The sequence below is a fragment of the Aspergillus pseudonomiae genome (assembly GCF_009193645.1).
Source record: "Aspergillus pseudonomiae strain CBS 119388 unplaced genomic scaffold BDV37scaffold_8, whole genome shotgun sequence".
NCBI lineage: Eukaryota > Fungi > Ascomycota > Eurotiomycetes > Eurotiales > Aspergillaceae > Aspergillus > Aspergillus pseudonomiae.
This window is the reverse complement of record NW_022476000.1, coordinates 324045-351553: the sequence shown is the minus strand read 5'-3', so window position 1 is coordinate 351553 and position 27509 is coordinate 324045. Positions and strand designations below refer to the sequence as shown.

The 27509-nt window shown below is 48.7% G+C and overlaps 10 protein-coding genes across 10 annotated transcripts; 6 read left to right on the top strand and 4 right to left on the bottom strand.

Moving 5' to 3' along the window:
- Window positions 1–101: 101 nt before the first annotated feature.
- Window positions 102–2957, top strand: BDV37DRAFT_279402 (FAD-binding oxidoreductase; the record flags this gene model as incomplete). The annotated part of the gene is made up of 9 exons (XM_032086329.1): window positions 102–313; window positions 376–772; window positions 829–919; window positions 972–1302; window positions 1355–1551; window positions 1608–1834; window positions 2501–2590; window positions 2657–2681; window positions 2755–2957. The coding sequence occupies 9 exons, from the start codon at window positions 102–104 to the stop codon at window positions 2955–2957; spliced, it is 1773 nt and encodes a 590-aa protein (XP_031945351.1).
- A 586-nt stretch (window positions 2958–3543) lies between these two features.
- Window positions 3544–5688, bottom strand: BDV37DRAFT_268780 (LysM peptidoglycan-binding domain-containing protein; the record flags this gene model as incomplete). The annotated part of the gene is made up of 7 exons (XM_032084237.1): window positions 3544–3653; window positions 3789–4043; window positions 4101–4370; window positions 4429–5029; window positions 5090–5263; window positions 5324–5394; window positions 5460–5688. The coding sequence occupies 7 exons, from the start codon at window positions 5686–5688 to the stop codon at window positions 3544–3546; spliced, it is 1710 nt and encodes a 569-aa protein (XP_031945350.1).
- A 1679-nt stretch (window positions 5689–7367) lies between these two features.
- Window positions 7368–8981, top strand: BDV37DRAFT_296941 (ankyrin repeat domain-containing protein; the record flags this gene model as incomplete). The annotated part of the gene is made up of 4 exons (XM_032090215.1): window positions 7368–8226; window positions 8257–8405; window positions 8448–8567; window positions 8610–8981. The coding sequence occupies 4 exons, from the start codon at window positions 7368–7370 to the stop codon at window positions 8979–8981; spliced, it is 1500 nt and encodes a 499-aa protein (XP_031945349.1).
- Window positions 8982–11052: 2071 nt separating this feature from the next.
- On the top strand, window positions 11053–14000 carry BDV37DRAFT_239790 (uncharacterized protein). Its single transcript, XM_032080995.1, has 3 exons — window positions 11053–11180; window positions 11248–12339; window positions 12391–14000. Exons 1-3 carry the CDS (start codon window positions 11071–11073, stop codon window positions 13880–13882), a joined length of 2694 nt encoding a protein of 897 aa, XP_031945348.1. The 5' UTR covers window positions 11053–11070; the 3' UTR covers window positions 13883–14000.
- Window positions 14001–14051: 51 nt separating this feature from the next.
- BDV37DRAFT_296939 (uncharacterized protein) lies at window positions 14052–15867 on the top strand. The gene has a single exon (XM_032090214.1). It carries the CDS (start codon window positions 14186–14188, stop codon window positions 15767–15769), a length of 1584 nt encoding a protein of 527 aa, XP_031945347.1. The 5' UTR covers window positions 14052–14185; the 3' UTR covers window positions 15770–15867.
- Window positions 15868–15965: 98 nt separating this feature from the next.
- BDV37DRAFT_268776 (WD-repeat containing protein SWD2) lies at window positions 15966–17217 on the bottom strand (the record flags this gene model as incomplete). The annotated part of the gene is made up of 3 exons (XM_032084236.1): window positions 15966–16744; window positions 16806–17031; window positions 17092–17217. The coding sequence occupies 3 exons, from the start codon at window positions 17215–17217 to the stop codon at window positions 15966–15968; spliced, it is 1131 nt and encodes a 376-aa protein (XP_031945346.1).
- A 359-nt stretch (window positions 17218–17576) lies between these two features.
- BDV37DRAFT_239787 (putative mitochondrial oxaloacetate transporter (Oac)) lies at window positions 17577–19379 on the top strand. The gene is made up of 6 exons (XM_032080994.1): window positions 17577–17817; window positions 17881–17955; window positions 18029–18158; window positions 18219–18690; window positions 18743–18888; window positions 18947–19379. The coding sequence occupies exons 1-6, from the start codon at window positions 17801–17803 to the stop codon at window positions 19037–19039; spliced, it is 933 nt and encodes a 310-aa protein (XP_031945345.1). The 5' UTR covers window positions 17577–17800; the 3' UTR covers window positions 19040–19379.
- A 1149-nt stretch (window positions 19380–20528) lies between these two features.
- On the top strand, window positions 20529–22397 carry BDV37DRAFT_239783 (ribonucleotide-diphosphate reductase subunit RNR2). Its single transcript, XM_032080993.1, has 4 exons — window positions 20529–20684; window positions 20762–21010; window positions 21117–21450; window positions 21503–22397. Exons 1-4 carry the CDS (start codon window positions 20655–20657, stop codon window positions 22105–22107), a joined length of 1218 nt encoding a protein of 405 aa, XP_031945344.1. The 5' UTR covers window positions 20529–20654; the 3' UTR covers window positions 22108–22397.
- Window positions 22398–22739: 342 nt separating this feature from the next.
- Window positions 22740–23634, bottom strand: BDV37DRAFT_207786 (SRP9/SRP21 family protein). The gene is made up of 2 exons (XM_032079945.1): window positions 23335–23634; window positions 22740–23191 (listed from the first exon to the last, which is right to left on the bottom strand). The coding sequence occupies exons 1-2, from the start codon at window positions 23404–23406 to the stop codon at window positions 22814–22816; spliced, it is 450 nt and encodes a 149-aa protein (XP_031945343.1). The 5' UTR covers window positions 23407–23634; the 3' UTR covers window positions 22740–22813.
- A 211-nt stretch (window positions 23635–23845) lies between these two features.
- Window positions 23846–27340, bottom strand: BDV37DRAFT_296935 (WD40 repeat domain-containing protein). The gene is made up of 5 exons (XM_032090213.1): window positions 26933–27340; window positions 26578–26756; window positions 26353–26501; window positions 25653–26202; window positions 23846–25590 (listed from the first exon to the last, which is right to left on the bottom strand). Exons 1-5 carry the CDS (start codon window positions 27141–27143, stop codon window positions 23899–23901), a joined length of 2781 nt encoding a protein of 926 aa, XP_031945342.1. The 5' UTR covers window positions 27144–27340; the 3' UTR covers window positions 23846–23898.
- Between the last annotated feature and the right edge of the window lie 169 nt (window positions 27341–27509).

Genomic DNA, 27509 nt, shown 5'->3' with positions numbered 1-27509 from the left:
TTTTTTTTTTTTTTTTTTTTTTTTTTTTTTTTTTTTTTTTTTCTCAAGTTAATTCAGATTTGTCTTCGAATGCTATTGAGTGTTGATGACCGATAAATGCGATGATCGCTGCAATTCTCAAAAACCAGCTCAACCTAGAGCGGGAGGCGATCTGTGAAATCGAAGCTCTTCTATCGAGCTTTGCCGGCCTTTCCGACATCGAACAAGACAGAGAACGGGCCACCTATGTGTCCACAGCCTTCCCTCTGCTATTCGGCAGGGATTCCGTAGTCCAAGGGTCAAATGGTTATGAATCACAGCGCCAAGCCCCATGGTATGTACTATGCTACTATACGCTCCGAGCCACCACGTGGGAATGATCACTAACGCAATCAGGTCGACCAACTGCTGGCTCCAGCCTCATATCATTGTCAGTCCTGCGTCAGCGCAGCAAGTTGCTACAGCTCTGGCATTATGTCGTTTCTTCAATGTGAAGTTCTCCATCAGGAGCGGAGGTCATTTGCAAAACCCGGGATTTACTAGCAACAATGGGGGTGTAGTTATATCGCTAAGCGCTCTAAAGCAATTAGAGCTGTCTGAGAATAAATCTATGGTAGGTCTAGGGCCAGGCCTAAAGTGGTTGGATGTATACCGCGGTCTTGATGCGCACGAGGTGGCTGTGACCGGTGGTCGAGTCACTACGGTAGGCGTGTCTGGTCTGCTACTCGGAGGGGGGATTTCCTTTCACAGCCATCAGTATGGAGTCAGTGCGATGGGCATCTGTAACTACGAAGTGAATTCCCTCCGTTCGCGATGTAAATATACTTGAGCCACAGCTAACTATAGCAGGTCGTTCTCGCCAACTCGCAGATCGTCAATGCCAACGCACAGGAGAATGCAGACTTGTTCTGGGCGCTGAAGGGTGGTGGGCCCAACTTTGGTATGTCCTGCATCTATCTCTAGGTACATTCGGCATTCTAATTACGATTTAGGGGTCGTAACCAAGTTAGATATGACGACCATCCCAAGCAAGCACTGGTCTGAGGTCCGCATCTACCCAATCACGGCAACCGATCAGGTCCTCGAAGCCATGATGCAGTATCACGCCGCAATTGAAGATGACGATAAGTCTTCGCTCATCTATAATGCTACTCACGACATTATCCTAGTTGTCTTTTTTTACGGCGCGCCCGTCGAGTATCCTCCTATTTTCCAGTCCTTCTACGATATACCCTACGTCACCAGCTTCGTAGCCCCAGGTATCCGAACCGTCTATGATCTCATGAATGCAGTAGATTCTGTGCAAGATCCAGAGCCTGCACTGTATGCCGGCCGGAACCCGTACTCTTCCCCTGATTCCTGCTAACCCTTATAGTCACGAATTCCGCACCATGACCAGCCTGCCTAGCCTAGACGTATACAGGGCTATTGAAAAAACACATGCTGAGCAGGTCAATGTTCTTAAAGACGTCGAGGGCATTACCTTGACAACCGTTATCCAACCAATGTCCTCCTCAGCTATGAAAGCGACCCTCCAAAGTCCCCTAGGCTTGACGCCTGTTGGACAGCAGTGTACATTCCTCCCCCAGCCCCACCCACCCTTCTCAGGTCTAATCTACGCTATTTAGGGTTCCTTGTGAGAGCCGACTGGAAGAATGCGAAAGACGAAGAGCTTGTTCGAGACGCTGTGCGCAGGATTGTCGATGCCGCGGAATCAGAGGCGAAGCAGGCCGGGGTGTATCTTCCATACCTGTATTCGAACTATGCTTCGCGCGACCAGGACCCCCTGGCAAGCTACGGGGTGGAGAATGCCAAGCGGTTACAAGAGATTGCGCTAAAGTATGACCCGGATGGCGTATTCCAGACGTTGCAAAATGGGGGGTGGTTGCTTTCCAACATGGGGTTAGATCATTAAATAATGCATCAGTCCCCAAGTCATATATAATTCTACAAGTGTCAGACCCGCATAATATAGTATGGCACTAATAAAAAGCCACGCTAAATTTTCGTCTCAGTCTTCCGAGACCCATCTGTGACGCTCGCTGATTGGCTGGTTCGTATACTATACGATCAAATTTATCTCAGCAAGCTCAGACCCTGATCAAATGTATGGTGGAGTTATCGCGGACCAGAGCTATGGTCTATATAAACAATCATACTGACAGGTCTCCGTAGTATCATGAGATTCATTTCACTAACAGTACTTGGTTTTCAAGACTCTATACATCTTCATCAACATTTCCTCTCTATATATATTCTAGCTAAAGCACCACGTCCACCACGCCTGAAACGGTCCTAACAGTTTTCGAAGTCAGCTTTACCCTTCTAGAGTCCAGAAATGACACCATCTTCTCGCTCACTTCAGGCCTCGGCCTTGTCATTTGCCGCCCTTTCCATTGGACATACGGCATGCCAGCTGCTCCACCGCAATAATAGCAACCAACAACCCCACAGAACAAAGATACCCTCCAATTTGCACCAGACAGGAGAGGCCAGCAGCTAACCTCAGCCAACTATATAGATTGGAGGGAAACAATGGACCGCCGAGCCGACATTCAAACCTATCGCAGGCACGAAGCCATGGGCCTGTGGACTTGTTGGCTGGTACCAGGTATTTACTACGCAGCAGGAAACCAAACAAAGACTTGGTCGTAGATACTAACGATGCCATTCTTAGGGAAGCGCCTTTTTTCTCATGACTAGTATGTTGTATATTGAGATTCTCATTCAATTGACTCTATCCCCAGAAACAGAGTTGATTAACTGACTTCACAGGCCTCATTCACTATCAATGGTCCCGCAACCCCCGGGCCCTCCAAGATCCAACTAACAAGGCCATCGCAATCATCACTAATGCGCTGCTGTGGGCGAGTTCCGCGTGGTATTTTCGCACGGGGATTAAGGAGAATGGCTGGGTGGTGGGCTTGGGGGCTGTGTTGCAGGCTTGGGCGGTTGGGAGGGCTTGTCTTCAGCAGTGACAAGGGGGGATGCAAACTTGTCAACGTGACCTAAGAAGCCTAGGTAGGGCTAGGAAACGGAAGGCAGAAGCACATAGGTACAGCCAAGTGATTCCTATCTGTCGTTGATCCCTCACACTGTCTCGTATGTAACTTGTATGGACCAGCGTATCTGAGCTTGGTAGATGTATTGGGAAGTAATGAAATGAATGGTTATGTATGGTATTTTATTATATGAATAAATATGAATTATTCATTTATTCATGAATAATCATATTCCTATCATAGTCATATAAACGCGGGTAGAGAGTCGCAGTAAAATTATCCAAGCCCAAGGAGATTTTAGACTCAACTACTCAGTAGAGACAGCCTATATATGAAATTACCAATAAACAGATTTCTTAAACGAAGTATGCCTATAGGCCAATATGATAATTTCGGGGAAAGTTGGCAATTATGGGAAGATACAGGAGGATGAGTACCAGTTCATCTAGATAATGAATCTAAGAGATAGATATGCAAAGCGAAGCAACTCAAAATCAAAGAATTGATACTGAGGGTAGTCAACACCGGTTGTTAAACCTAAACTGTAGCTCACAAATACTCTTTACGACAGCGCGATGCAGTACGCCTCATCAGCCATAAACCCGCTCACACAGTCTACTGAGACTGCCGGGTTCCATAAATGGAACTGGTCGTTGGTAATCCCAAACTTATCTACAATAGTCGCACAAGTATCACCAGCTGCACATAATGATCAGTTCGGGTTTGCTGAAGTGATTAACAGGTCGAGATCGGGCAAGGGGGGGGTGGATGGAAAGAATGATAAGGGACTTAAGAGGCGAAACATACCTTGTGCAACGTAATACTTGGAGCAGTTTTCGGGGATTCCGGATTGCGTCGGAGCAGGTGGTACCACCGAGCCCGTAGATACTGGGTTGGGTGTAGGTAAGGATGTTGCGCTGCTGGTGCCGAATACACCCACGCAGTATGCCTCCTCAGCCCAGAAGCCACTAGAACAGTCTGATGATATGGCAGGGTTCCATTCGTGGAACTGAGCCTTTGTAATCTGGAATTTGGACGCGACAGTGTCACAGTCATCACCGGCTGGAGCATGGTTAGTCAAGGGGTTAAAGGGTTACGGTTGAACGTTGAAGAGCATACCCTGAGCAACGTAATATGCATCGCAATTTGCAGGAATACCTGATTGCGTTGGAGCAGGAGGCACTACCAATGTAGACGCTGAGGTAGACGTAGGTGTGCTCGCGGATATGCTTGTGATTGGTGTACTGGAAGTACCGGATACACCCACACAGTACGCCTCCTTGGCCCAGAATCCACTTGAACAATCCGATGAGATAGCTGGGTTCCATTCATGGAATTGGCCCTTGGTGATACCAAACTTGGCTGCAACAGTCCCACAATCATCACCAGCTAGAAGATTATTAGTTCATATGTAGTTGACAAGGCTCTAGGAGGCTTCAGAACCTACCCTTAGCAACGTAGAAGGCATTGCAGTTAGCAGGGATGCCAGTCTGGGTTGGTGCTGGTGGAGTAGACGGCGCTGAGATGGTGGGTGTAGGGCTGGTGGTGGAATTAGCCCCAGATCCCCAGTTCCAACCATCCAGTGGATTAACACCGTAAGAATTCCCTTGGACCAGGTCTTTATCGCAGGTCGTCTTGTTGAGCGAGGGATTTGCCTCCGTGAAGAGGTTGATGGTAATCTGATTTATGAGACAGATTTGAGTGCAGGTGAGGCCCGCATCGTTTATATACCACGCCCTATAGTCGGTCATGGTGCCAGGGGCCACCTTGGCGCCAGCGGGTGGGTTGACAATTTCAGACCCGGTAGATGTTGATGTGTTCGGTGCATGGCCCGTGTATGTCCCCCCAGGGGTAGATACGCACAGAGTCGTACCCCAGTAGGGGTTGGTTGCGTGCAGGTTTGAGCAGTTCCAGGTCAGCTGAGAGTCGTAGTCTATGAGGTTTTGAGTGCGGATTCCGGCACTAATAGCAATATTAATGCACGTGTCCTCCGGCTGCACGATATAGACGCTGTCGCATTTCTGTGGAAGGCAGAGATTGGTTCCGGGCTAGATAGAAGAACAGTTGATGATATTAGGGTTAGTATAGAATATCGTGGCTGTAGATACACTTTGTGCTAACGCAATGGAATCGTACGTGTCGCTCTCCTTGGTCGTATATATAGTTCTAGACACGCAATCCGACGTGGAAGATGGCACAGTCATATTGAACGCACTCGGTGTAGAATCGAAATTACTGACTGAGATGTTATAGGTTTGAGCCACATATTTATATGTGGATTGCTAGTTATTATCGTAGGCATCCGTATAGGTGTTAGCCTGCATCAAAGCCAGTTTCTTAACGTTACAGTACGAGCACAGGTCAGATTTTGGAAGCTTAGACATATCCACGTCAGGAAAAGCATCAATCACATCTGGAACTAGAGTTAGCATTGAAGACGAGGAATGATGATGTGTAAAGGCGGTAGAAATTTTTTACTATTGTAATTTTCCCTAGTATTGGGATTAGTAAAGCAGGACTGATTCCTATTGCTCCAAAGCAGGTCCACAAGACCTATGATTGGAAGACCTGGAACCAGTTCGGTTATTTCACCACAGTTGGTCGAAACAGTATCACGTAGCTTCGCAATGGCAGCTTCACAGCCTACGTCGCACACCAAGGTCGTTAGCGTGGAGTTATCAAAGCTGCTTATATACCCATCGGTCATCAGCGATGAAACAGCATCGTCACAGTTGACCTTCTGGTACAGGGCATTCTCACAATCCAGCATCAGGTTCATGTAGGACAGGGACCCCGCTGGGAACATGGAAACCCCAGAGAAAGTCGGGTTGACGTTCTCATTGCGCTGCCTCAGATGTCGGGATGCATGAAGATGCTCGTGTGATCTCAGGTGTGAAGCATTGCCTTCAGCGAAGAAAGAGGCGACAAACCAAAGAACTGCAAGGGTCCTTTCCCGGCCAACAATCATCATGGTGAGCTTCGTGGAAGAAAGTAGGGCAGTTGCTCCAGAGGTGATCTTATTTGGAACAACACACTCTCAGCAGGAAACGGCATGCATTAATGGTATAGCAGGAAACCATGTGCGATAGTACACAATAATCAGAATCAGGCATTTATTTCCGAGGGCATTCGTTTAGTGACCTTCCTTTCTAGTTGACTAGGAAAATAGTTCGTACCTGAGTTTGATTACGGTGGAGCTTGCGTGGTTTACGGATTATTATGAAAGAGGGGTATTGATAGATCAATATTCGATCAGGAGATTTCAAAGGGATTCAGGTACAGCACAGCTATATCCATGTGTATAGTCATGACTCTAAGGACATATTCGGAAATACTACCTTACGGAAATTGCGACCCCTCTTGTGGATTGACAGGGACAGTATTTTAGTGGACAAGATTCCGAGAGCAGCTTTACAACAGAGTCTAGTATGTTACATGACATTTCAATTCAGCTAGTTATATATCCAACCAGGACTGTGAGTCCACTTAACAGCAGCAAATGCAACCTCAAGGGAAAAAGTTTGATGAGCCAAGTGGGGAATGATGCTCTAGTCTATCGACTATCAGAATACTAGCTATCAAGATGTCTCGGGTGCTATACTGCTAGTTTGGTTACGTCGGAGAGCCGCTAAAGCTTGTGTGCGAAAGAAAGAGCGGCATGCACGGAGTACGACTGTACGAGATGCCATTTCTACAAAGAACAAATAAATAATAAGAAAGAAAAAGGGGGTCCTCTTCATAGTAAAGGGGTTGCTACTCAAGTAGTCCTATGTGAAGAGCCCTCTATATCTGATGGAATGATTTCAAGTCTCCAAGCGAGTTTCTCGTTGGCCGCGGAAGTGTCGGAGACTACTCTGTACTAGTGGTGTTCACAAACCCCATCTCCTGGTCTAACAAAAATCGATCCCTATCAACTCCACAAACTGCTGGCTCTGTGCCTAGTTCATCTCGGTGCACGGCAATCTCGGATCGTTCAACGGAGTAGAGTACTGTTCAACGGCTACATCGGGTTCTAGCAGAAACCGTGGGGGCTAAAGTTGTGACCACATTTATTTCGTCGTCCATAGATTAGAGGCTCCGTCTCTTCCAAACACCGAAAAGGAATAATTATGTAAACTCGTGGCTCAGGGGTTTGGTCTAGGTCCATGGGGCAGTCCACCGACTTCCCTAGTTGAGTCTGTACCCTGGTTAAGGCAATTTACTAGTTGTATGGGCTTCAAGGTAGAGTAAGAAATTATCATAACCCTCCGGAGTAGGTAATGTACTTTAGGTATAAATAGTGCTAACCATTCCGTACCTTTCCCATTTCTTTTCCAATTCATTTCCTCCCTGTCCCTTTTCGTTTGCTGTTTCAGCCATCCAATCACACTACAAGAAGCTTGAACAATGTCGTTTAGTCAGTTTCACAATCCAAGTACGCTTAGGGGGGATTCCTGGGATTCAGGACTTCGTGACACGGATGGATCAATTATGTACGAGACTGAAGATCAAACCCTCCGGGAAGAGATAATCCGTCGTAATGATGTTGAAACACTGAAGCAATACATTGGGCAACATCCGAAAACTGGGCTGGAACCAGAACCAGCGTATTATCGCCTTGACGTGTTTTTTGTGGCTACGCAGGATGGATGTATTGACGCTCTCCGCGTGCTGCTGGCTTATTACCATGCCAACTTGGATAAAGCAGTACCACTTGAGAGACGAGATATTGTTTTGTTAAATGTTGCCTGCAAGTATTCGCAGCTAGAAACAGTACAGTTTCTACTGGACAGTCAGCCTCCGTTGGGGAACATTCACGACAAAGGCCCCGGGGGTGAAACAGCCATCCTGAGCGCGGCAGAGTCTTTTACATGGCCGGGAGAGGTGACCAGCGACCGGATTAAAGAGTGCCTAGTCCGAAGCGAAGAATTGATGTATATGCTTCTCGATAAGGGTGCCTCAGTCAACGATGTCACTATGGTCCAGAACGAATATAACGCTCATCTCCCACCGCAACCGTGCGACACTGTTCTCAGCCTGGCCATTTCTAGAGCTAGCTACACGCTAGTGAAACGTCTCATTGAACAAGGAGCCAATGTTCATGCCAAACAGGAGCATGCGGACAGTAGATTTGGGTTTGATGTTGATCTCCGGGATGTCACCGCACTTCACTATGGAAGCATCTACTGGAATATAGAGGGGGTCCGGGCGTTGCTGGATCATCCGGGTAATGCCAAAATTGCAGACATGGTATCGGTTCGTGATAGTTTTGGAATGCTACCATTGCACTGGGCAGCTATAGGCGATGATACGCGGGAACAAGAGAGACATTTCAGAGAAGACGAAATCCTCCCTAGGTATATTGGTATCCTCAAAATATTATTGACTGCCAATCCGAGCACTATCAATATGCAGGATAACCAAGGGTCCACAGCCTTGCACTATGTGATAATTAACTATGTGTATACTAACAGAAAAGGTCTACAGGATATTATCCAATTCCTATGTGAGAATGGTGCCGATGCGAGTATATCAAACTATGAAGGGCAAACAGCGTTACATTTATTAGCTCTATGCTCTCGAGACTGTGATCCAATTGACACAGCTGTCATAGATTTATTGATTGCACATGGTCTCGACATCCACCAGACCGATAAATCCGGTGCCACGGCTCTCCACACGATGTCAATGTGTTTACGACAGATTCCGATACTACAGCATCTTCTTAAACTCGGGGCGGACGCAACGATTCAAGACTCAGAAGGAGATACGCCTCTTCATAAACTTATGAGACGTCCGTACTTAAGGACGAAGAATGTGACACTGGCTCAAAGGATGGCAGCGCTGGACAAGATCACGGTAGCCCTACAGGAAGCTGGCAAGGTTAATATGATGAACCAGCCAAACGCTGCAGGGCAAACACCTCAACAACTACGTGCGAAAATAGTGGCCATGTGGCAGAAAGCGGAAGAGCATAGAATTGAACGAGACGCTAGAGGGGTTCAAGGTTATGGCCACTGAATCCTGTTGAACATGGGTACTTCTAGCCCGAATAAAATACATTAATATGCCTGAGGCGTATAGGACGGGATAGCTAATAACCTAGCAGGCACTGTATTGCAGTGCGATAATTTCCATGTTTCCATAAGTATTCCGGTTACTGAGTTTCTTGTCCGATATCAATCCAAGTATTTAGGTAGGTGGAGGAGGGAGGTGTGGGGGAGCGTTGATTTGAAGATTGCTTCGATAAATAGTAGATAAGATTCTTATCTATTCCGAAACTAAGTACGGAGTATAGGTACAGAACAAACAGCTTTCTTGTAAGGACTCCCGGTGCACGGTTCAGGGGGCATTTATCTGGTGTGTGTCCTGGAGTGTTAGCTGACCTGCCCGGATCAATTCGTGAGCGATCCGTATGTTATCACGTGAGGCCTTCGTAAAGCAGCGGCACTTGTAAGGGGAGAATAATGAATGCTACAGTAATACCACGAGTAGTAGTAGGAGTGCTTGTATAGAATTGATTTAGAGTATATAATTGGTTGAAATATAGGATGGGCCTAATAAATAGATCTAATTGGTTAATTTAAAGTGCGTTGGTATTTGTAAAGTTGGTAATATTTTACATTGTCCGTTAGCTCGATTTGCCGTAGTAACTACTACTACTAAGTAGTAGTAGTACTAATTGATACTAGTAAGTGGCATTTTCCCCGCATGTGGGCCAATCATGAACGCCTACTTTGTTGGGCTGGTATGATAGAAGTTCTAATTCATTTGCCTTAAGGCCTTAAATTTCGGTCCAAGAGACCCGCTTCGCTAATACCTCAGGTAACAACACCAGCTTCCAACGGTTGTTGCATGCTTGTGATCCCAGCAAGTCAGGCACATCGTCCACTTGTTCTCCCGCCTTTGGTCACCTAGTCGCTGCAGAAGCCCACCACTTTTGTAAACATTGCAGCTGGTCCTCCAGAGATTCGGCGCGCTATGGTTCCACTTCGAATTTGTCGGTAGGAGTACATCTCCAGACCAAGCATCGTATCAAGTCTGGGGCCGACTCCATCTTCTTGCCCGCGGTTGAAGGAAGCCTCGACCGGTTCTTGGAGTCCCCGAGAAAGAAGGCTGGTGTTGAAGAAATGCTAGTTCGGTGGGTCATTCAAACAAGACAGCCTTTTACAGTGGTAGAGCATCTGGCTTTCAGGGCACTCATTGAAGCAACGGGAGTCACGTTGCCCATCAAGACTGCTGATACTCTCTTCAACCGAATCAAGGAGGAATTCCATTCAAGTAGGGCTTCCGTGAAAGAGGAGCTTGCGAGGAGTAGCCGGACACTGGCTTTGTCGCTTGACGTTTGGACGTCGGAAAATCAGATTCCGATCATGGGTATCATTGGTCATTGGATCTCTCCCGAGTTTGACAAGCGAGATGAACTTCTCGAGTTCACCGAAATCAATGGAGCACATTCTGGAGAGAATGTAGAGGACTCTGCGCAAAGTCCAGCCATCCAAAGAGGCCGCTCTGTCGGATATTGATAAGTATTTGGATTCCCCGCCGGTCAACTGGTCCCACCATATGATCGGCGATGCAGACACAGAATGGGTCCTAAAATTGTGGAAGGCTAACGCGTTCAATTTTCCACTCATGGCAAAAGCTGCTCGCGACTATCTACCCAGCCCTTCGGCAGAGGTCGGGATTGAACGCGAGTTCAGCAGCGCTAGAGATGTCTTGAGTCTTCGAAGACACTGTCTGAACGCGGAGACTATGCGATGGTTGATGTTCCTGAGAGGGCAGTACCAGACAGAATGTGAGGGCGGTACATGCATGTAAATTCATTGATGATCTGCGGAGAGGTCCACTGGAAGCAGGATGCTCCCATGGTGATCAGTTTATCCCAACTCCTTTTAAATATTATATCTTTGTTTCAAACTTAGTCAGTCTGAACACTATCGCCCATAATAAGGCTTCCTTGTTTTTAGCCTAACCCCCACCAAGAGCCTCACAAGGCTGACATCATTCGCGCTTCTCTTTAAATCCGGCGCCATCCCCAACATAGCTCGATAAGAACTGACTAGCTCGTCACTAACACCAATACATACTCGCATACTGTCACCCAGAAATGAGTTTCGGGTTCAGCATCGGTGACTTCCTTACAGTCATTGAACTTGCCAACAAAATCCGGAAAGAATTCGCTGATGCGCCATCCCAATTCAAGGCTATTAATGATGAGTACAGTTCCCTCACCGTAGTGGAAACACGTTGAAAGGGATCATGGGTACTAACCGGGATCCTACAGAGTCCGGAGCCTCTCGTTCGTACTGCAAGATGTCGAAGTCGACTTGTCTGGCAAAGAACTCAGCGACAACCAGAAGGCCGAACTGCAAGCAATCGCAGATAGCTGCCGCTGCGTCCTAGATGAGATTTACGAGGAAATCAACATCTACAGGGTGCTGGAATCTGACCACACCACCGGTCTGCGTAAAGTTGTACGGGTGTGGAAACGATTGAAATGGGAGCCAGAGGATATTCAAGACCTCCGGGCCCGCATCAGCAGTAACATTAGTCTCCTCAATGCCTTCAATGGACGCATTGCCCGGGGTAATGTCGCTGGGCTATTACAGCACCAGGATGATAGGGAGCGCCAGGAGATTCTGGACTGGCTCTCTCCGAGGAACTATACTGCGCAACAGAGTGATTATCTGAGTCGAAGCCAACCTGGGACTGGGCAGTGGTTGATAGACTCCAACCACTTCAGGGCATGGCTTGAGAAGCCAGAACAGACATTGTTCTGCCCCGGTATCCCTGGAGCGGGCAAAACTACCCTTATGTCCTTGGTCATAGACGAACTTTACAAACGCTACGGAAATGACAGAGAGATCGGCATTGTGTTTATCTACTTCAAGTTCAAGGATGAGTGGACCATGGACCAGTTGCTCTCTAGCCTGTTGAAACAGTTGGTACAGAGACAACAATCTATACCAAATGATTTGAAAGACCTATACGACGATCACTATAAACACGGGACACGGCCGCCGCCAGAGGAAATATCAAGATGCTTACACACTATCGCTAGCGCGTATAAGAAGTTGTTTATTGCCATCGATGCACTGGACGAATGTCAATCCGCCATCGAGTCGGGCGACAGCATTCTGCCCACTATCTTCAATCTTCAAGCCCAATCTCATGCAAGTCTCTTGGCCACTTCAAGACCCATCCCAGAGGTCAGTGACCGGTTCAAGGGAATGCCTACGCTAGAAATAAGGGCGCGAAGTGAAGATGTACAGAGATATCTAAGGGACCACCTAGGGCGCCTTCCTAGGTTTGTTTCACGAGATGCAGGACTTCAGAATGAGATCGTTACAGAAATCACAGAAGCTGTGGATGGAATGTCAGTAACTTCAATAGAAGCTCAGAAAAATCCATGCTAATGCACGCCCAGGTTTCTTCTAGCCCAACTTCATCTCGACTCATTGGTCGGAAAAATGTCGCCTAGGGCTCTCCGAAACGCCCTGAAACAACTTCCCACAGGAACCAATGCTGTTAGCTCGGCATATAGGAATGCGATGAGCCGGATCGAAGGACAGGTGACCGACCAGGTTGAATTGGCTAAACAAGTCCTGTCATGGGTTGTATGTGCGAAACAACAGTTGACTGTATTGCAGCTCCAACATGCTCTTGCCGTCGAAATCGGCGAAACGTACCTCGATCGGGACAATTTTCCCGAAGTCGAGGATATGATCTCTGTATGTGCAGGCCTGGTCACCACTGATGCGCGAGGCGGCATCGTTCGACTAGTACACCACACCGCGCAAACATACTTTGAGCAAACCTGGATGGATTGGTTCCCTGACGCCCATAGTAAAATAGCCGCAACCTGCATCACGTACCTCTCATTTGATATCTACAAAACTGAGTTCCAACAAACCCTAAGTATGGAGCAACTTTTTGGATTCTCCCGCGTTGCACCTATGGGAGATTTCGAGGCATTTCTAAAACAGTATCCGCTCTACACATATTCAGCTCGATACTGGGCAACACATTGCTATATAGGGCAAGGAAGCCATGAACTGGTCCTGAGCCTTCTGCGAGATGATACAAAATCCGCTGCATGCGGCCAAGCGTTGGCAATCAGAGAGGAAGAGTTCTGGTGCACATCCTCTGCTCCTCTGCATATAACGGGGTCTCACCTGGCGGTATACTTCGGTTTGGAAGATGTCTTGCAGGGCTTGATTGAAACTAGCAGCCAAGCAAACACCGCGGATGCCAATGGTGAAACTCCATTGTCATGGGCAATAAGAAGGGGCAATGAGCTTTGTGCCAAGCTCCTTTTAGAGAAGGGTGCAGACCCAAATACTAGGGATAAACACGATCGGACGCCGCTGTCACGGGCCGCAGGGCAAGGATGTAAGGCCATGGTTAGCCTTCTTCTCGACAACTGTGGTGATCCAAGCATTGTGGATCGCGACGGTAAGTCGTCACTATCTTGGGCTGCAGCGGAAGGCCATGACGAAGTGGTCAGACTTCACCTAGAGAAGAACGTCAACCTGGAGTCGAAGGATAAGGATGGTCAAACACCTCTATCTTGGGCGGCAAAGAATGGTTACTCGGCAGTAGTCGATCTCCTTTTGAAAAAAGGTGCTGACCCATTTGTAAAGGACAATAAAGGGGGAACTCCTATCTCCTGGGCATTTGACAGTCGGGATACGCCGACAGTCAGACTCCTCCTGTCTCCTTTGAGCATTTTTGTCAGCCGTGATGGGGGCGCCGGAGACTCATTGATCCTGAGACCTGGCGCAAATATCCCTGCCCTTAAAGATGTTTTGGTGGGTCTGGGAGTGGGCATGAAACAAGTGAAGTTCACACGGCTTACAGAGAGGCTGTACAGGGCTCCTGTGGGAGGGGAATGGCTATATATTAAGTTGGACAGATAGACCGAAGCTCCTGTCAAGGTAGATTTAGTATATGTATGATTCCGTCAAGGGGTATACCTGTAAATGGACGATGGAGATTGTTTTTCCAACAATAGAGCTGTGCAGTACATGGGTTCGTTGAGCTATGCTGGGAATCCTAGGGCTATAGTTATGCACCATTAATCTCCCCCACACGCGGGGTAACCCAAAAAAGGCAATATGCACGTGACCGCCCCAGAAGAGTGACACAAGGGTACATAGATACATACAAACAAACAACAAAGAACTCAACCAATTGGACAAAAACACCTATACCACTCAACAATGACCAACGATGCTTCTTACTCCCCCACTCCGGAAAATTACGAAAGAAGCCAAGCCATCGCCCTCTCTCTCGTGGAAAGATGCCGAGACCTCATCGGCGAACTAGACGCCTTCCGTGACCTTCTGGAGAAAACGCAGCGCAACCCCCAACTAGTCGAGGTCCGATCTCTACGCTCCAATGTGGTCTCCGAACTGCGGACTCTTGAGAAAGTGATTGGGCAACTTCGCGCGCTTGCAGATGCGGCAGCTGACGGTGAAGAGGAGGAGGTTGAGCCGAGACTGATGCATGCGCTGCGGTCGTCGAATTTGCCGTTCTATGAGACTGTTTGGGATATCGCTCGCAGAAGTTGTACCGGGTTGGTTGCGTTCGGGAAGAGGTTTTACTGGGATGGGGAGGGGGTGGGCGAAGATGAGGAAAAGAAAAAGAAGTCGAATAGAGATAAGCGGAAGAGTGTCTTTGTGGATATTGTGGCGGATGATGGGCTAGAGTGGGTGAAGGTTTCTACGATTTCGGAGACGAGGCTGTTGTTTGAGATGGCTAAGAAGGGGTGGGAGGCCGATTCGGATGCTGAATCGGGGGAGGAAGAGAGGACTGTTTTACGGAATTTTGACGATGATGGTGGGTCTGATGATGAGGATGAGGACGAGATTGAGTTGGTAAAGTTGGCGAGTGATATGAGGAAGGCTGCCAATTGCACGAGGGTGAGGTATAGGCATCCTCGTCTAAGACTAGTGATACCAAAGATTGAAGAAGGCGAGAGCCGCGAGATTGATGATCTATTGAAGGTATTACGAAACTATGGTATCACGGTCGAGTGTGGTGAGGGTGCGCTGTCTTCCAGGGTCGGTGGTAACGGCGACGATGTCACGAGTGCAACTGCTGAAAGGCATCTACACCATCTTCTACCCACACCATTCAAAAGCTTCACTTCCACTTTGAACGTGGATTGTACATTGTTGCTCGCGTTGGTATCGGATGTCTCGCACCTTAAAAATATAGAGCCTTCGCCAGAGTATCATAGAGCCATCATCCGACAGCTCGAGTTCGAACGTGAACGGCCATTGCTGACCACAGAGCTTTGGCCAGCAATGGAAGGACGTGATTTAGTGTGCACCGACGAGGCCGCAAGACGTATGCGTGAGATCGTGAATACCATTGGTACCGACACCGAGAAGAGACGAACGGAAATATTATTCGGCGACACCCCATCCGAGAGTCAAGAGACCAAATCTGCCATTCAAGGGTTCCAGGAACTGTCTGATTATGAAATACCACCACAATTAAAGATGCCTGTTAAGACAGTCAAAGCCAAGTCTTTGATCGATTCGGCAACGGAACAAGGCAAACTTCCTCCAGTCTTCCACAAAGTGGCAGAGGTTTTGTCTAATATTAACCACAGCGTGTTCTTTTATGGCTGGGTGACTGGCATGACGACCATATCGAGCAATCGCACTGTGGTTAAACAGATCGAGACAATCATTGAACAGCATAGGGATGGTGACGAAGACTTGGAGGGGCCGCAGGTTTGGGTATGCGATACAGCCAGGAGCTTGATTGGGAAAGAGAAAGGCCGGAAAAGCTAGAGAATCGTTTGTTGGACCGAGATAAAATACAGAAGAATGGCTTGATAGGGGCGGTATCAGGCGTTATCAGCAGATCGACACCACCCCTAACAAGTTTGCTGTTCCACTTGCAGAGCAGGCATGGAGGCTGTCGCAAAGTCAAACTCTTGAATCCAGTGACCTCCGTCCGATGTTCCGGAGTTATTGCAGCCTAGTATTACTTCTCAGGGGCTCTAGAACCCTCTTCAGGCAACCAGAAGACGATATCTTTATCAGCAGTAGCCATCATGTTGTACCGCGGGTTGTACTCGATCAAAGCAGTCCGGCCACGGTGAGGCAACTTGCACATTGGCTGTAGAACGTTATTGGAGTCTGGTGGCTGTTGCAGGTCCCAGGCAAGAATGTCCGGATTGTCACCCGAGCCTCCAAGAACAAATCGTCCGTCCGGGGTAAAGCACGCGTCTCCCTGGCCAAGAGGCTTACCCGTCGTTGAGACCGGGGCAGCTCTACCAGGCGAGCCATTCTTGCCAACCAAGAATGCCCTCATAGTGCCTTCAAAGGCGTCGAGGACAAAATGTCCATGGTAATCTGTTCCGACCAGCAAGTGCTTCCCGTCATTTGAGAATTCGAGGCGGGTCCACGCTCTTCCTCTTGTAGAAGGCGTGTATCTTTCTTCGTAAGGTGCAAGGTCAAAGGTAGAAAAGGGAGACTTGTCGTAATTCCGGAAATCGTAGAGTAGAACCGATGAGGTTGACTGGGACGCAATGGCGATAACAGAAGCAGAGGGGTCAAATGCAGTAAGGTACGGGGTGGCAAGCTTTAATTTACCCTGCGCATTTCTCGAACTGAGGTCCCATATCGCGACAGTATTATCCTTGGAACATGAGACAAACGAATCACTGCCTGGCGAGACGGCCAGAGATGTCACTTTCTCCGTATGGCCGGAAAAATAACGCACGTATCCTTCATTATGTAGATCAAGCAATCGCAACGAGTCTGGCCGGTATCAGCAAAAAGTCATCAGGAGCATGGAGACACACGGCAAGATGCAACATACCATCGACCTTTGTACTTGCGTGGAGGACCTGGCGGGAATGATGCGTGAATCTTGCTAAATGAGCTCCATATTTTTTACTAGGGACCGACTTCGTAGGTTTTCCTTCCTTAATGTCAAAAATTTGGATGGTCTCATCGTCCCCTGAGGACACCAGGTAATCGCCTTGGTCGTCGAAATCTAATGAGGTCACGTAGTTGGGCGAGTCTTGCTTCGATGGCTTGAATGCCTAGAGTTGAGGAGTCAATGATACCAATCGCATTAACACTAAATATGTCTGTATACCAACCTTTGTGGGACGAAAGCTACGAACAATGTCCGACACTTTCTGGCACAGAAGAGGGGTCTGCTGCTGCGATTGTGATTGCGGCGGCGGGGGAGGCGGCGGTTGCTGCTGTTGCTGAACTTCCGCCATGCTTATGACAGTGCGGTGCGATGGACAACTTGGTTAGTCGTGAATTAGGCCAAATTGACCTTAACAGTCCAACCTCTGACACAATCCGTCAGGGTTGTTGATATCTTCTTCGGGTTATTCCTGAGCTGCGGAGCTTGAGCTTCTGTATGGAGCACGCGATTGCCCCAGGAAATTTGGCGCGTTTGTCTTAACTCCGAGGGCAACAACGTTGTTCCAGACCGGCGGTTAGTGTCGGCGCGCCTACTGGTCCGCTTGGTCGGTTTAGCCCCGATGGTCGGAGTCCCGTTGGCAGGAACTGGCGTTTTGAGCCAATCAGCGATCCCAGAATCCCAAGCGGCAAAGCTTAGAGTGGATTTTATGGAATTCTTACGGGAAGATCAATGGCGCCCTGGCTTATCTGACTTTCGCTGTTTCTTCAACCTTCAAAAAACTATCTGCTAATCTTTTACTTGTATTCTCCCCGCAAGTCTTTGTGGTCCCTTGTATGGGTTGTCTGTCCTCGATCCCAACCTAGACTCAACATCAAGTCCCCGCGGATACCCTTAGCGCCCCTCCGCTTACGGAGGCTATCCGTCAGAGAAACATGTCGACAACAACAGGGTGCGTGGTACTCGTATAACGCAGTAAGCCAGGATCTACATCTGCTAACACTCCGCTTTCCAGAGCGTTCATCGCAGGAGGCGTCGCAGCATGTGGAGCTGTCACAGTGACCCATAGTTTTGAAACAGTCAAGATCCGGTATGCGCCTTGTTTTCTGATCCTGACGTGCGAGATCATATCGGGACAGACACTGATGTTGTTCGGCTGGCAGACTACAACTACAGGGAGAACTACAAGCAAAATCCGAAGCGGTCAAGAAATACAAGGGTGTTTTCCACGGTGTCAAGGTCATCTTACAGAATGAGGGCCCCCGTGGGCTGTTCCGAGGCATCGGTTCCGCTGTACGTGTTACGCTTGAGTTTGGAAAGACGAGAGAAACGGCAAGCTGACTGTCGATTTAGTACATCTATCAAGTGCTACTCAATGGCTGCCGTCTAGGATTCTACGAGCCCCTGCGCAAAACTCTCACAACATCGATCTATCAAGATGCCCAAGTCCAGTCATTGGGTATCAATGTCTTTGCCGGTGCTGCCTCAGGTATCATCGGTGCTGCTGCAGGTTCTCCGTTTTTCCTTGTCAAAACTCGTCTGCAATCTTTCTCGCCGTTCCTTCCCGTTGGTACGCAACACAACTACCGCAACTCGTTCGATGGACTACGGAAGATCTACACTTCCGAGGGAGTAGGCGGGCTATACCGTGGTGTTAATGCAGCCATGGTCCGGACAGGTTTTGGTAGCTCTGTCCAGCTGCCCACCTACTTCTTTGCTAAGCGTCGCCTGGTCAAGCATCTGGGAATGGAAGATGGCCCCGCTCTTCATCTTGCCAGTAGTACGGCCTCTGGGTTTGTCGTATGCTGCGTCATGCATCCTCCCGGTACGTAGTGATCTCCTAACAACAATGTTATCCTGCTGACGTGTTTATCCAGACACTATCATGTCGAGAATGTATAACCAGACCGGTAATCTTTACAAGGGCGCATTGGACTGTTTATTCCAGACCGTCCGTAAAGAGGGTTTGCTTGCTATTTACAAGGGCTATTTCGCTCATTTGGCCCGTATTTTGCCTCACACTGTAAGTGACAATCAACACTGGGCTAGCTGGCCAGGTTCAGTCCGCTGACTCGATATAGATCTTGACCCTCAGCTTGGCCGAGCAGACCAACAAGCTCATGCGCAGAGTTGAGGATCGATTTCTTTCTGACTCGATGAAAGAAGCACTGTGATGGGTCTACAGATTCCTACGACATATTTGTAAGGGCACATAATAAGGTGGTAGTTGTTTAGTCTTTTTTAGCACCTGGGGTGATTAGACCTCATTCAGCGAGCGTTGACTCACTAGGATATGTATATAGAAGGCGTTGACTCAGGTCCCACAAGTCATATTACCTTTTAGATTCTGTATATAGGAGCCAAAAACGTTTAGATGGGTATCGGAATTGTTTCACGCTAACTTATGTACCACGATAATCTTCTTTGCATTCGAATGGTGGTGTCGAAGATGCCTAGAACACCTGGTTGGAAGGTATGTTGGCAGGTATGCAGCTTGACGGCACGCGATGTCAGTTAACGCGCGTGGGTCTGATGAGCTAGCGGTCTACTGTCACGTTGGTTTTGCGAAATGATGACTTCTTAAAACGAAAAGGCAAGATGTTGGACATAATATTATATCGCGATTATACAAGAAGCTAAAGTATAGAACATACGCTCCATAAACTGGCTTTATTTTGTATAATACACAAGTTGGAGAGAACATGGGGAGGCCACAGTCGCGTTACCGCGTCTGGATCAGCCTAGAGTTAACGTCATTGAAGATTACTAAAGTACACCCAAGCATGACAAAAAAAATAGTCCCACTCCTACGGAGTAGAATTCCTTAATCCGGAAATAGTAGATGTAAGGAATTCCATACTATCAAGATTGTAAAGCCGTAAACCCGCGCCGCATGCCGAACTAGGCGGAAGCTGCGGCCTGGGAGTGCCAATGCAGATGCTGATCGAAACTGTCCACTCGCGTCGCGTGCCAGCTCTTCCAAGCCTTAGGCATTCTGTACCTGCAGATCTCCATTCGCTCGAGCAATCCCAATGGTCGATTAAGCGACTTTCAGGAAGAGATCTGAGCTGCGGACTTTGCTCAATGTAGTATAGTGTGAGATGGGTTGTGGATTAATTGAATGTGTTATGACGCTCACTAGCTGACGCGAGACAACAGTTCAAGAGGGTGTGTAGTACAAAGAAGTAGCATTGGGAATGACTGTAACTTATGATGTTCTTTTACAACCCTTGCTAAAGGCAAATTGATGCAATTTTGTATGGGGCACTTAGTGATAACTAAGTAGTGCGACTAGCTGAAGTAGATCGACTTGGAGATTTGATCGCATCAGATAAGATAAAAAACCCTGACGAGTGAACAACGACATGACCACATTCGGCGTTCTAGATGGCAACCATTTTCAGGTATGTGGAGATGTAACCCTAAAAGGTTTAAACAGTGGAGATTTAAATCACCGGAGGGGAGAAAAAGCCAGTGGTCTGACCCAAATGGATGGGTAGGCAAGGCACGAAAGACGCAATGAAGCGTGTAGACGCGTCGTCCATAACACTGGATACCCGCCAGCCATCGGCTCAGAGGCGCGCCAAGTCACGTGCGACGTGACTTAGCCCGTCGCGCTAAGGATCACGCCCTCGTCCGAAGCAAGTATTTCTGTCGGCGTGCCCTCCTCTTCTGCAGCTCTTTTTTCCTCATCCCAATTCCTCAACCAAAATTATTGGAGCGTTTCTGAGTCTGTGTCTTTAATCTTTCTCATATATTCAATTGAAGACATCTAGACAATACTACATAATGTCCGCGCAGGTCACTCCCTCCAAGCAGGTACGTGATGTCACGTCTCGCCCCCCAGGGTTGACGCGTCTGCAGGATAGTATGAGCTAACCACACCCGTTGGACAGGCTGCATCCTCCTTCGAGAACCTCAAGATGAGTGACTCGCCTGTCAAGAAGCTCAATTTCGAAGCCGCAGGCAAGGAGAACGCTCCTTCGTCTCTCCAGGTCACCGACGTGCCCGCCAGCAAGACCATTGTTGAAAAGCCTACCGAACTCTCCTCCAAGATTGCTAGCATCAAGGAAATGGAAGCGAACGAGCCCCTTCTCCAAGAGAACCCTCATCGTTTTGTTCTGTTCCCCATCAAGTATCATGAGGTGAGTAACGCACGTCTACTACGCGTCACGCGTAAAGTGGATTTTTTTCGTTAGCCCTGATCGCCCGCGACCAACGCCATATACTAATATTTGTCTTGGATACCAGATCTGGCAAATGTACAAGAAGGCTGAGGCCTCCTTCTGGACTGCCGAAGAGATTGATCTTTCTAAGGATCTCCACGATTGGCACAACCGCCTGAACGATGACGAGCGCTACTTCATCTCTCGCGTCCTTGCCTTCTTTGCTGCCTCCGATGGCATTGTCAACGAAAACCTGCTCGAGCGTTTCAGCGGAGAGGTGCAGATCCCTGAAGCTCGTTGCTTCTACGGTTTCCAGATTATGATCGAGAACATCCACTCGGAGACATACTCTCTTTTGATTGATACCTATATCAAGGAGCCCAAGCAGCGTACCTACCTCTTTGACGCCATCGATACCAGTATGTTGATCCTGGTTAACACAGTTTCTGTACTTTTACTGACCCTAAGTAGTTCCTTGCATTCGCAAGAAGGCCGATTGGGCTATCCGCTGGATCCAGGATCAGGAGTCGACCTTCGGCCAGCGTCTTGTAGCCTTTGCCGCTGTTGAGGGTATCTTCTTCTCTGGATCCTTCGCCTCTATCTTCTGGCTGAAGAAGCGTGGCTTGATGCCCGGTCTTACCTTCTCCAACGAGCTTATCTCTCGTGATGAGGGCCTCCACACTGACTTTGCTTGTCTCCTCTTCTCGCACCTGAACAACCGCCCCGACCCCCAGGTTGTGGAGGACGTTATCGTGGAAGCTGTCGCCATTGAGAAGGAGTTCTTGACTGATGCTCTCCCTTGCGCTCTTCTTGGTATGAACTCCAACCTGATGTGCCAGTACATTGAGTTCGTCGCCGACCGTCTCCTGGTCGCCCTTGGTAACAAGAAGTACTTCAACGCCACCAACCCCTTTGACTTCATGGACAACATCTCCCTCGCCGGTAAGACCAACTTCTTCGAGAAGCGTGTTGGTGACTACCAGAAGGCTGGTGTGATGGCCAGCACCAAGAAGGAGGCCAAGCAAGATGAAAGCTCCGCCAGCGGTGGCGGCCTCAACTTCGATGAGGACTTCTAAACCAACTTCACGAATATACCCGGCAGAGTGCCCGCTGGCGCCTGCCATTAGATACGAGCTAATTTTTCCTTTGTCGTTTTCTGTTCCTGGGATCCGCGTTATTGATTTATGAGACTATTTGAGGTATAAGCATGGGTTTGGCGTTGGATTGGCGGGGCTCTTTTCTCAAATGTATTGTCAGTGTCTTATCCGGCATTCGGCCCTTTTCTATGGGATGGATGGGCGGTAGACTGTATTTAAATAAATAGGATATCACTGTACATTCAATTGGATATTTCAAATAACTAAAAAGTCACTGTTTCTTGCAAATGTTCTTGGTCTGAATATGATAATTCCTCTGAATCGAAGGCACGTAACAAGTTGTAAACTGTCTATGTACAACACATACATCATTAGAGTATGAAGTCACTCGAGTAGCCGTCTGTCGGAGATCAAGGGATCTGCCTCCCTCTCCCATCCCGCTGACTAGTGGGACCCCAGGATCCGCCGACCATGCACTATCAGATACTGCCAGAAGCCCGGCATACATCAAGTATGACTCCGCCAGCCTGACGCACTGCAACTCAAAAAGGACCGATATATCAGGCCCTATGATACCAATAGGAAAGCCCCGGCGGCAGCCAGCCCAAAAAGTTCCATCAGTAGCCCGACATTCAATGTCTCTCAACCCTCCCAAAAAAAAAAAACTGGACCAATAAGAGCAGAATCACCTCTTCCCTTTTCCACCCTTCTTCTTTCCCTTCCCGCCCTTATTCCCCTCTGTCTTCGCCGCAGGCGCAGAACCCGTGCCCTCTTCCGGCGCATCAGTCATCTCCACATCACCACCAGCCTGCGCTACCGGCGCAGCAGCCGCATTCCCCAATCCCAGCGCAGCCACATCTGCACCGCCCGCTAGCTTTCCCAGAGATGTAATCAACCGCCCTACCTCGGCGGCTTTGTTCGTGCGGTATTTCAGGCAGATTCCGGAGGTTGGGTTGAAGGTCTTTAGTGTGAGGGATGCGATTGGGGGCGTTGGTGTTGTTGATTCGTCGGTTGGTTTGGGCTTTTGAGAGGAGGGGAAGTTATATTTTGTGGTTATGCGGGTCTGTGGTTTGGTTTCATTTTTGTTAGTTGGGTGGTGGTATGCTAGGTTTGGGGTGGTTTTGGAGCGAGAAAAGTTCTTGGAGTGGGGGTTTCTTGGCTCCTGGGACTGTGGGCTTGGGAATTGGATGTGTGAGTGAGGCGTACGTCGTTTGGGTATGCTTCGAGGAGGAGCGCTGATTGTTCCAGGTAGGCCTGGGAGGTGGGAAGGTATGGCATGTTTTTGTGGTTGTGGTGTTGGTCTGGGGTCGCAGTGGTTTTCTGAATACTATTTAAGGATATATCGATTGAGGGTATTTTGGTGTAATAGAGGAGGCTTTGAAGGTTTTTTATGTGTTTGTTGGGTGGTGAGGTATAATGGTGAATGGAGGTGTGATTAACGGTGGAGTGCGGACAGTTTGCTTGCAATTGTCAGTAGTCGGGTCTTGGCGGAGAGCAGCGGATTTATTATCTACTTCGCGTGTCAGGTACTATTTCCCGCCTGTTTTAATCCTCGATACTTGGCAAAGTCTGCCTTTTGTACATACATTTAATCATTTGTCTCATATCCTAAATACATCCTATCATCTAGTACATATATACCAGACCTCCATCGCGTTCCCGTAAATGCATTATTATGAACACCCGCCAATGCAATATTTGCCAAAATGGGATATACTCGAAGAGCCAAAAGAAAGGAAAACATCAGATCATAAATATCACAAAAAGAGATCAATCAATAGCGTTGGAGCATCGCGCGCAGATCAATTTCTGCTTCCCATTTCGTCCTTTCGTGGCTCGGAAATTCGTTCCCTCACAGTTGTCACACCGGAGCACATCTTCACTCTCATCTCCCTCCCCGTTTGACGATGCGTAATCACTACTCAGGACACTACCGACACTCGGCTGACGCCGCGCGGGTACAGAAAGTCGATTGGGATCGAGAAGACGAGGGGACTCTCGATTCCGCACGGCTAATGCGTCTCCCGCGATCCTTTTGTAGAAAGCATAGCTGTGGTCGCCTTGTAGCCACAGAGGGTTGTCCTCATCTGGTTGCTTGTCAGCAGCCAATAAGGATGCTGCCTGGAGTGCATTCGGGGCATTAGCTGCACCACTGCGTCCTGGCACCTCTGTGGTCGATGCGGCGCTATCCAACGAAGTCTTGTACTCTGTAGAGGTTTTGTACGCGGAAGGCGGAGGGGAAATAGTATACCCAGAGCGCGATCCACGTCGTTTGGGGCTCGAGTACTGCGACCGATCGGCGAGTCTCTGAGGGGATGGGCTCCGAGTACGTGTCCCTGGGTGATGACCATCTTTTCGCTCCGTGTGGCCGATCACCGAGTTGCGCCAGGAGATGATGCGCTCAGAGGGGGTCTTATGGGATGATTCCTTTCCAATAGATGATGCAATACTGTGCCGCGCGGAGTTTGTGCGCCGTAGCAGTCTGCGAGAAATCGTCGAATGCGTATCCCAGCTTTCAAAGCGCCGTTTGTGGTAGGCGCAATCTTGTCGCAGGATCTTGATCTTTCCGGAGTAGTCGGCTACTATGAGAATATTCCCACCCGGATGGGTCGAGCGAGCAAGGTACGCTGGCGATTCCTGAGCCTGTTTGCTAGCTACCGAGTTGCGACGAGTTCCGTTCCCTTTCGAGCTACCTAGGGTCACGGGCGGCGGGTTGCAGAAATCGTAAATCGGATCTTCCGAAAATCCTAGTGTCTGTTTCGTTTTCGAGGGAGCCATGATAGCCACCGTCACCATGGCCGACTGTGGTTCCACAACTTCTACGGCACGCTTGTCCGAGTCCTTCTCAATAGGAGCTGTCGGCCATAGATAAGCCCGGCGATCCTCACTTCCACAGATGACATGTTTTCCATCATCGCTGAAGGAAGCGCGGATCTGGCTGCATGTATTTTCATTGCCGCGGAATTTTGCCTCCAGGGTCCGGTCTCTGAAGTTGTACATTCGAATCCGAGAATCGTTGCTGGTGATTAGTAGCTTCACCTCGCCCTGAGGGTCACCCTTAGGGAAGACAGCAGTATCAATTCCTGTAATTTTGCTGCCTTTAGCATTGCGTCCACGTGCTGAGCGGACATGGAACTGCGTGATTGGTTTAAGGCCGTCGGTTTCATAGATATTGCACATTCCGTTTAGGCAACCAGCAATCGAATGCCGACCATCCGGAGTGAAAGCAACCGATGTTATCATATCGGGAACCGTCACCATAAATGCCACACTCTTATCCGGGATACTCCAAAGCCGAAGTTTCGTGTCAAGTGAGCCTGCAAGGAAAAACCGGTCATCCCGGGGATGGAATTGAATCGAGGTAACGAAGTCGCTATGTTTGAATATACACAGACACTCAGGTCGGCTCACATGCCACAGCCGGACCGTCTTGTCCATGGAAGAAGAAAGGAGAAAGTTATTCTGTTGTGATGTTAGATTTGCGACGGATGACTCGGTCTGACATTTGTTAATGACAGACATACCTTGCTCCAACTTAGATCAAGCACGCTGCCTATGTGACCCTCGTACACCTGGACTGGCTTCGCCTTGAACACCGGTGCTTTTAACTGAGGAGGTTCATCACTATGCTGACTCCCATCTTCGTCTAAATCGGGTTCATGGCGGTCCTCCGGTGAAGTAATAACTGCCCAAACCCGGACCTTACCATCTTGGCCGGCAGCCGCCAGATATTTGCCGTCATTGGAGAACACTAGAGCCCACACTGCTTTCCCTGTGTTTTTACTGCTTCTTGCCCCCGCTACTGAAGACGACCCATCTTTTTCGGATGAATTTGACACATCATCTGCACCTTCAAGCTCCTGCGCCACGAAGACTCGACTGAAGGTTTTCTCTTTCTTATAATGTGCCCTGACCCGGATGTACTTTGGAGGACGGGGAACTCGTGGAAAGAAGCCTATCGGTTGCGTAGTGTCCATACGAGCAGTATCCGGTTCAGAGACATCGTCGTCGTCGTCGAGAATTTGATCCTTTTTTTTACCGCCAATGATCCGGCTGAGAAACGATACGCCTTTTCTACTCATTCAAAGTGGTTCGATTAGCCTTCGAAAGGAAATGCACAAAAGCAAACGTGCGTTATCTTGCAGTGCGGGGTATATCAAGAAAAGTGAAAGAGTAGCTAGAGAAACATGACAGATCCCTGCTGAACATAGGCACGGCACTCACTTGGACGGCTTGCGGTGTAGCGCGGCATCTCCTCGGATTGGGTCTTGTTCAGGTAGCCTGTCAGTTCCGCCAGCTTCCGCCTCGTATGACGCCCTGCCGAGGAGCTTTAAAGGGATCGACTTCTCGGTATTGGTGCGTTTAATAATATGCTGCATGATGCAGGTTTGATCAGCAACTGGTGCACCCACAACACACACGAGCGATCTAGTGACTTGCTATTCGTACCTGCGACAACGGATCTATTGCGCTGGAGTCGGCGTTGACCTCGACAAGGGTCGGAGAAGAGAGCGAACTCCTAGTGACTCCGATAGAGGCATTACTTTGGCCCTGACCTGACCGAGAATTCTTTCGAGTATCCAGCGGGTTGCCACTGAGGGATGACCCTACATCCGACGGAGCCGATCCTATATAGAGAGCGCATAAGCATGGGTGACAGAAATGCGGGCATAATGCGCCTTTGTCGTTTGTTTGACGTCGCCGCAGGTCATTGACATGTGAAAGGAACCAAGGGGTGAAAGTTCGGACGGTATCATGATTCGAAACTTGTCAGGTATAAAGCCATCGAGACAACTGGACATACCGATAGGAAACGACTGAGACGTCCGCAGCAGCCCCGGCTTTGCCTCATTGGGACTACCGCTATCCTTATTGATTGTCAGGTTGCTGCCATTCCTCTTCAGAGTCGAAGAAGAGCCGGTTGCAAGGTTAGTGACGATCGCGGGGATAGGCAAGGCGCGCGATGCCGAAGCTCGGCTGTCAGTCTCCTTGGGCGCTCGCAAAGCCTCCGTCATGGTTAGGGCGGCGCCCCAGAATGCGCATGTGGGATCGGAAAAGTTTGGCGGGAATACCACCGTATGGTGGGAAAAGGGAAAAGAAAAAGAAATTACTTGGAGTTTGCGAGAGATTATGGAGACCGAGAGGAAACACGGCAATATCCGGATGAAGCGGAGATTAGAATGACATCAAGGGTCCTGGGATTGACCCTTAGATAATTTTTCCCTAGTATTTTGAGTTGGTTTCGCATGACATTTTCTTAGTCGCAAACAGTTTTAGTTCGGGGGCGAGAAAAGTCGCATTCTGGAACGACCCATTGAAAAGCGACGGCGCGGGACGGTTGGTAAGATGGAACGCAGGAGAACTTAAGAAGTCTCTGCTCC

Bases quoted from the DNA above. Each gene is read 5' to 3' on its own strand.
- BDV37DRAFT_239790 (XM_032080995.1), top strand. From the start codon at position 11,071: ATGAGTTTCGGGTTCAGCATCGGTGACTTCCTTACAGTCATTGAACTT. The intron at 11,181-11,247 runs GTACAGTTCCCT...GGGATCCTACAG, and splicing joins TTCAAGGCTATTAATGATGA to AGTCCGGAGCCTCTCGTTCG. The intron at 12,340-12,390 runs GTCAGTAACTTC...ATGCACGCCCAG, and splicing joins ACAGAAGCTGTGGATGGAAT to GTTTCTTCTAGCCCAACTTC.
- BDV37DRAFT_296939 (XM_032090214.1), top strand. From the start codon at position 14,186: ATGACCAACGATGCTTCTTACTCCCCCACTCCGGAAAATTACGAAAGA.
- BDV37DRAFT_239787 (XM_032080994.1), top strand. The intron at 17,956-18,028 runs GTATGCGCCTTG...TTCGGCTGGCAG, and splicing joins TTTGAAACAGTCAAGATCCG to ACTACAACTACAGGGAGAAC. The intron at 18,159-18,218 runs GTACGTGTTACG...CTGTCGATTTAG, and splicing joins TCCGAGGCATCGGTTCCGCT to TACATCTATCAAGTGCTACT.
- BDV37DRAFT_239783 (XM_032080993.1), top strand. From the start codon at position 20,655: ATGTCCGCGCAGGTCACTCCCTCCAAGCAG. The intron at 20,685-20,761 runs GTACGTGATGTC...CCCGTTGGACAG, and splicing joins AGGTCACTCCCTCCAAGCAG to GCTGCATCCTCCTTCGAGAA. The intron at 21,451-21,502 runs GTATGTTGATCC...GACCCTAAGTAG, and splicing joins CTTTGACGCCATCGATACCA to TTCCTTGCATTCGCAAGAAG.
- BDV37DRAFT_207786 (XM_032079945.1), bottom strand. From the start codon at position 23,406: ATGCCATACCTTCCCACCTCCCAGGCCTACCTGGAACAATCAGCGCTC. The intron at 23,192-23,334 runs GTACGCCTCACT...ACCAAACCACAG, and splicing joins TCGAAGCATACCCAAACGAC to ACCCGCATAACCACAAAATA.
- BDV37DRAFT_296935 (XM_032090213.1), bottom strand. From the start codon at position 27,143: ATGACGGAGGCTTTGCGAGCGCCCAAGGAGACTGACAGCCGAGCTTCG. The intron at 26,757-26,932 runs GTATGTCCAGTT...CTCTCTATATAG, and splicing joins GTCTCAGTCGTTTCCTATCG to GATCGGCTCCGTCGGATGTA. The intron at 26,203-26,352 runs GTGAGTGCCGTG...TTGAATGAGTAG, and splicing joins CTACACCGCAAGCCGTCCAA to AAAAGGCGTATCGTTTCTCA.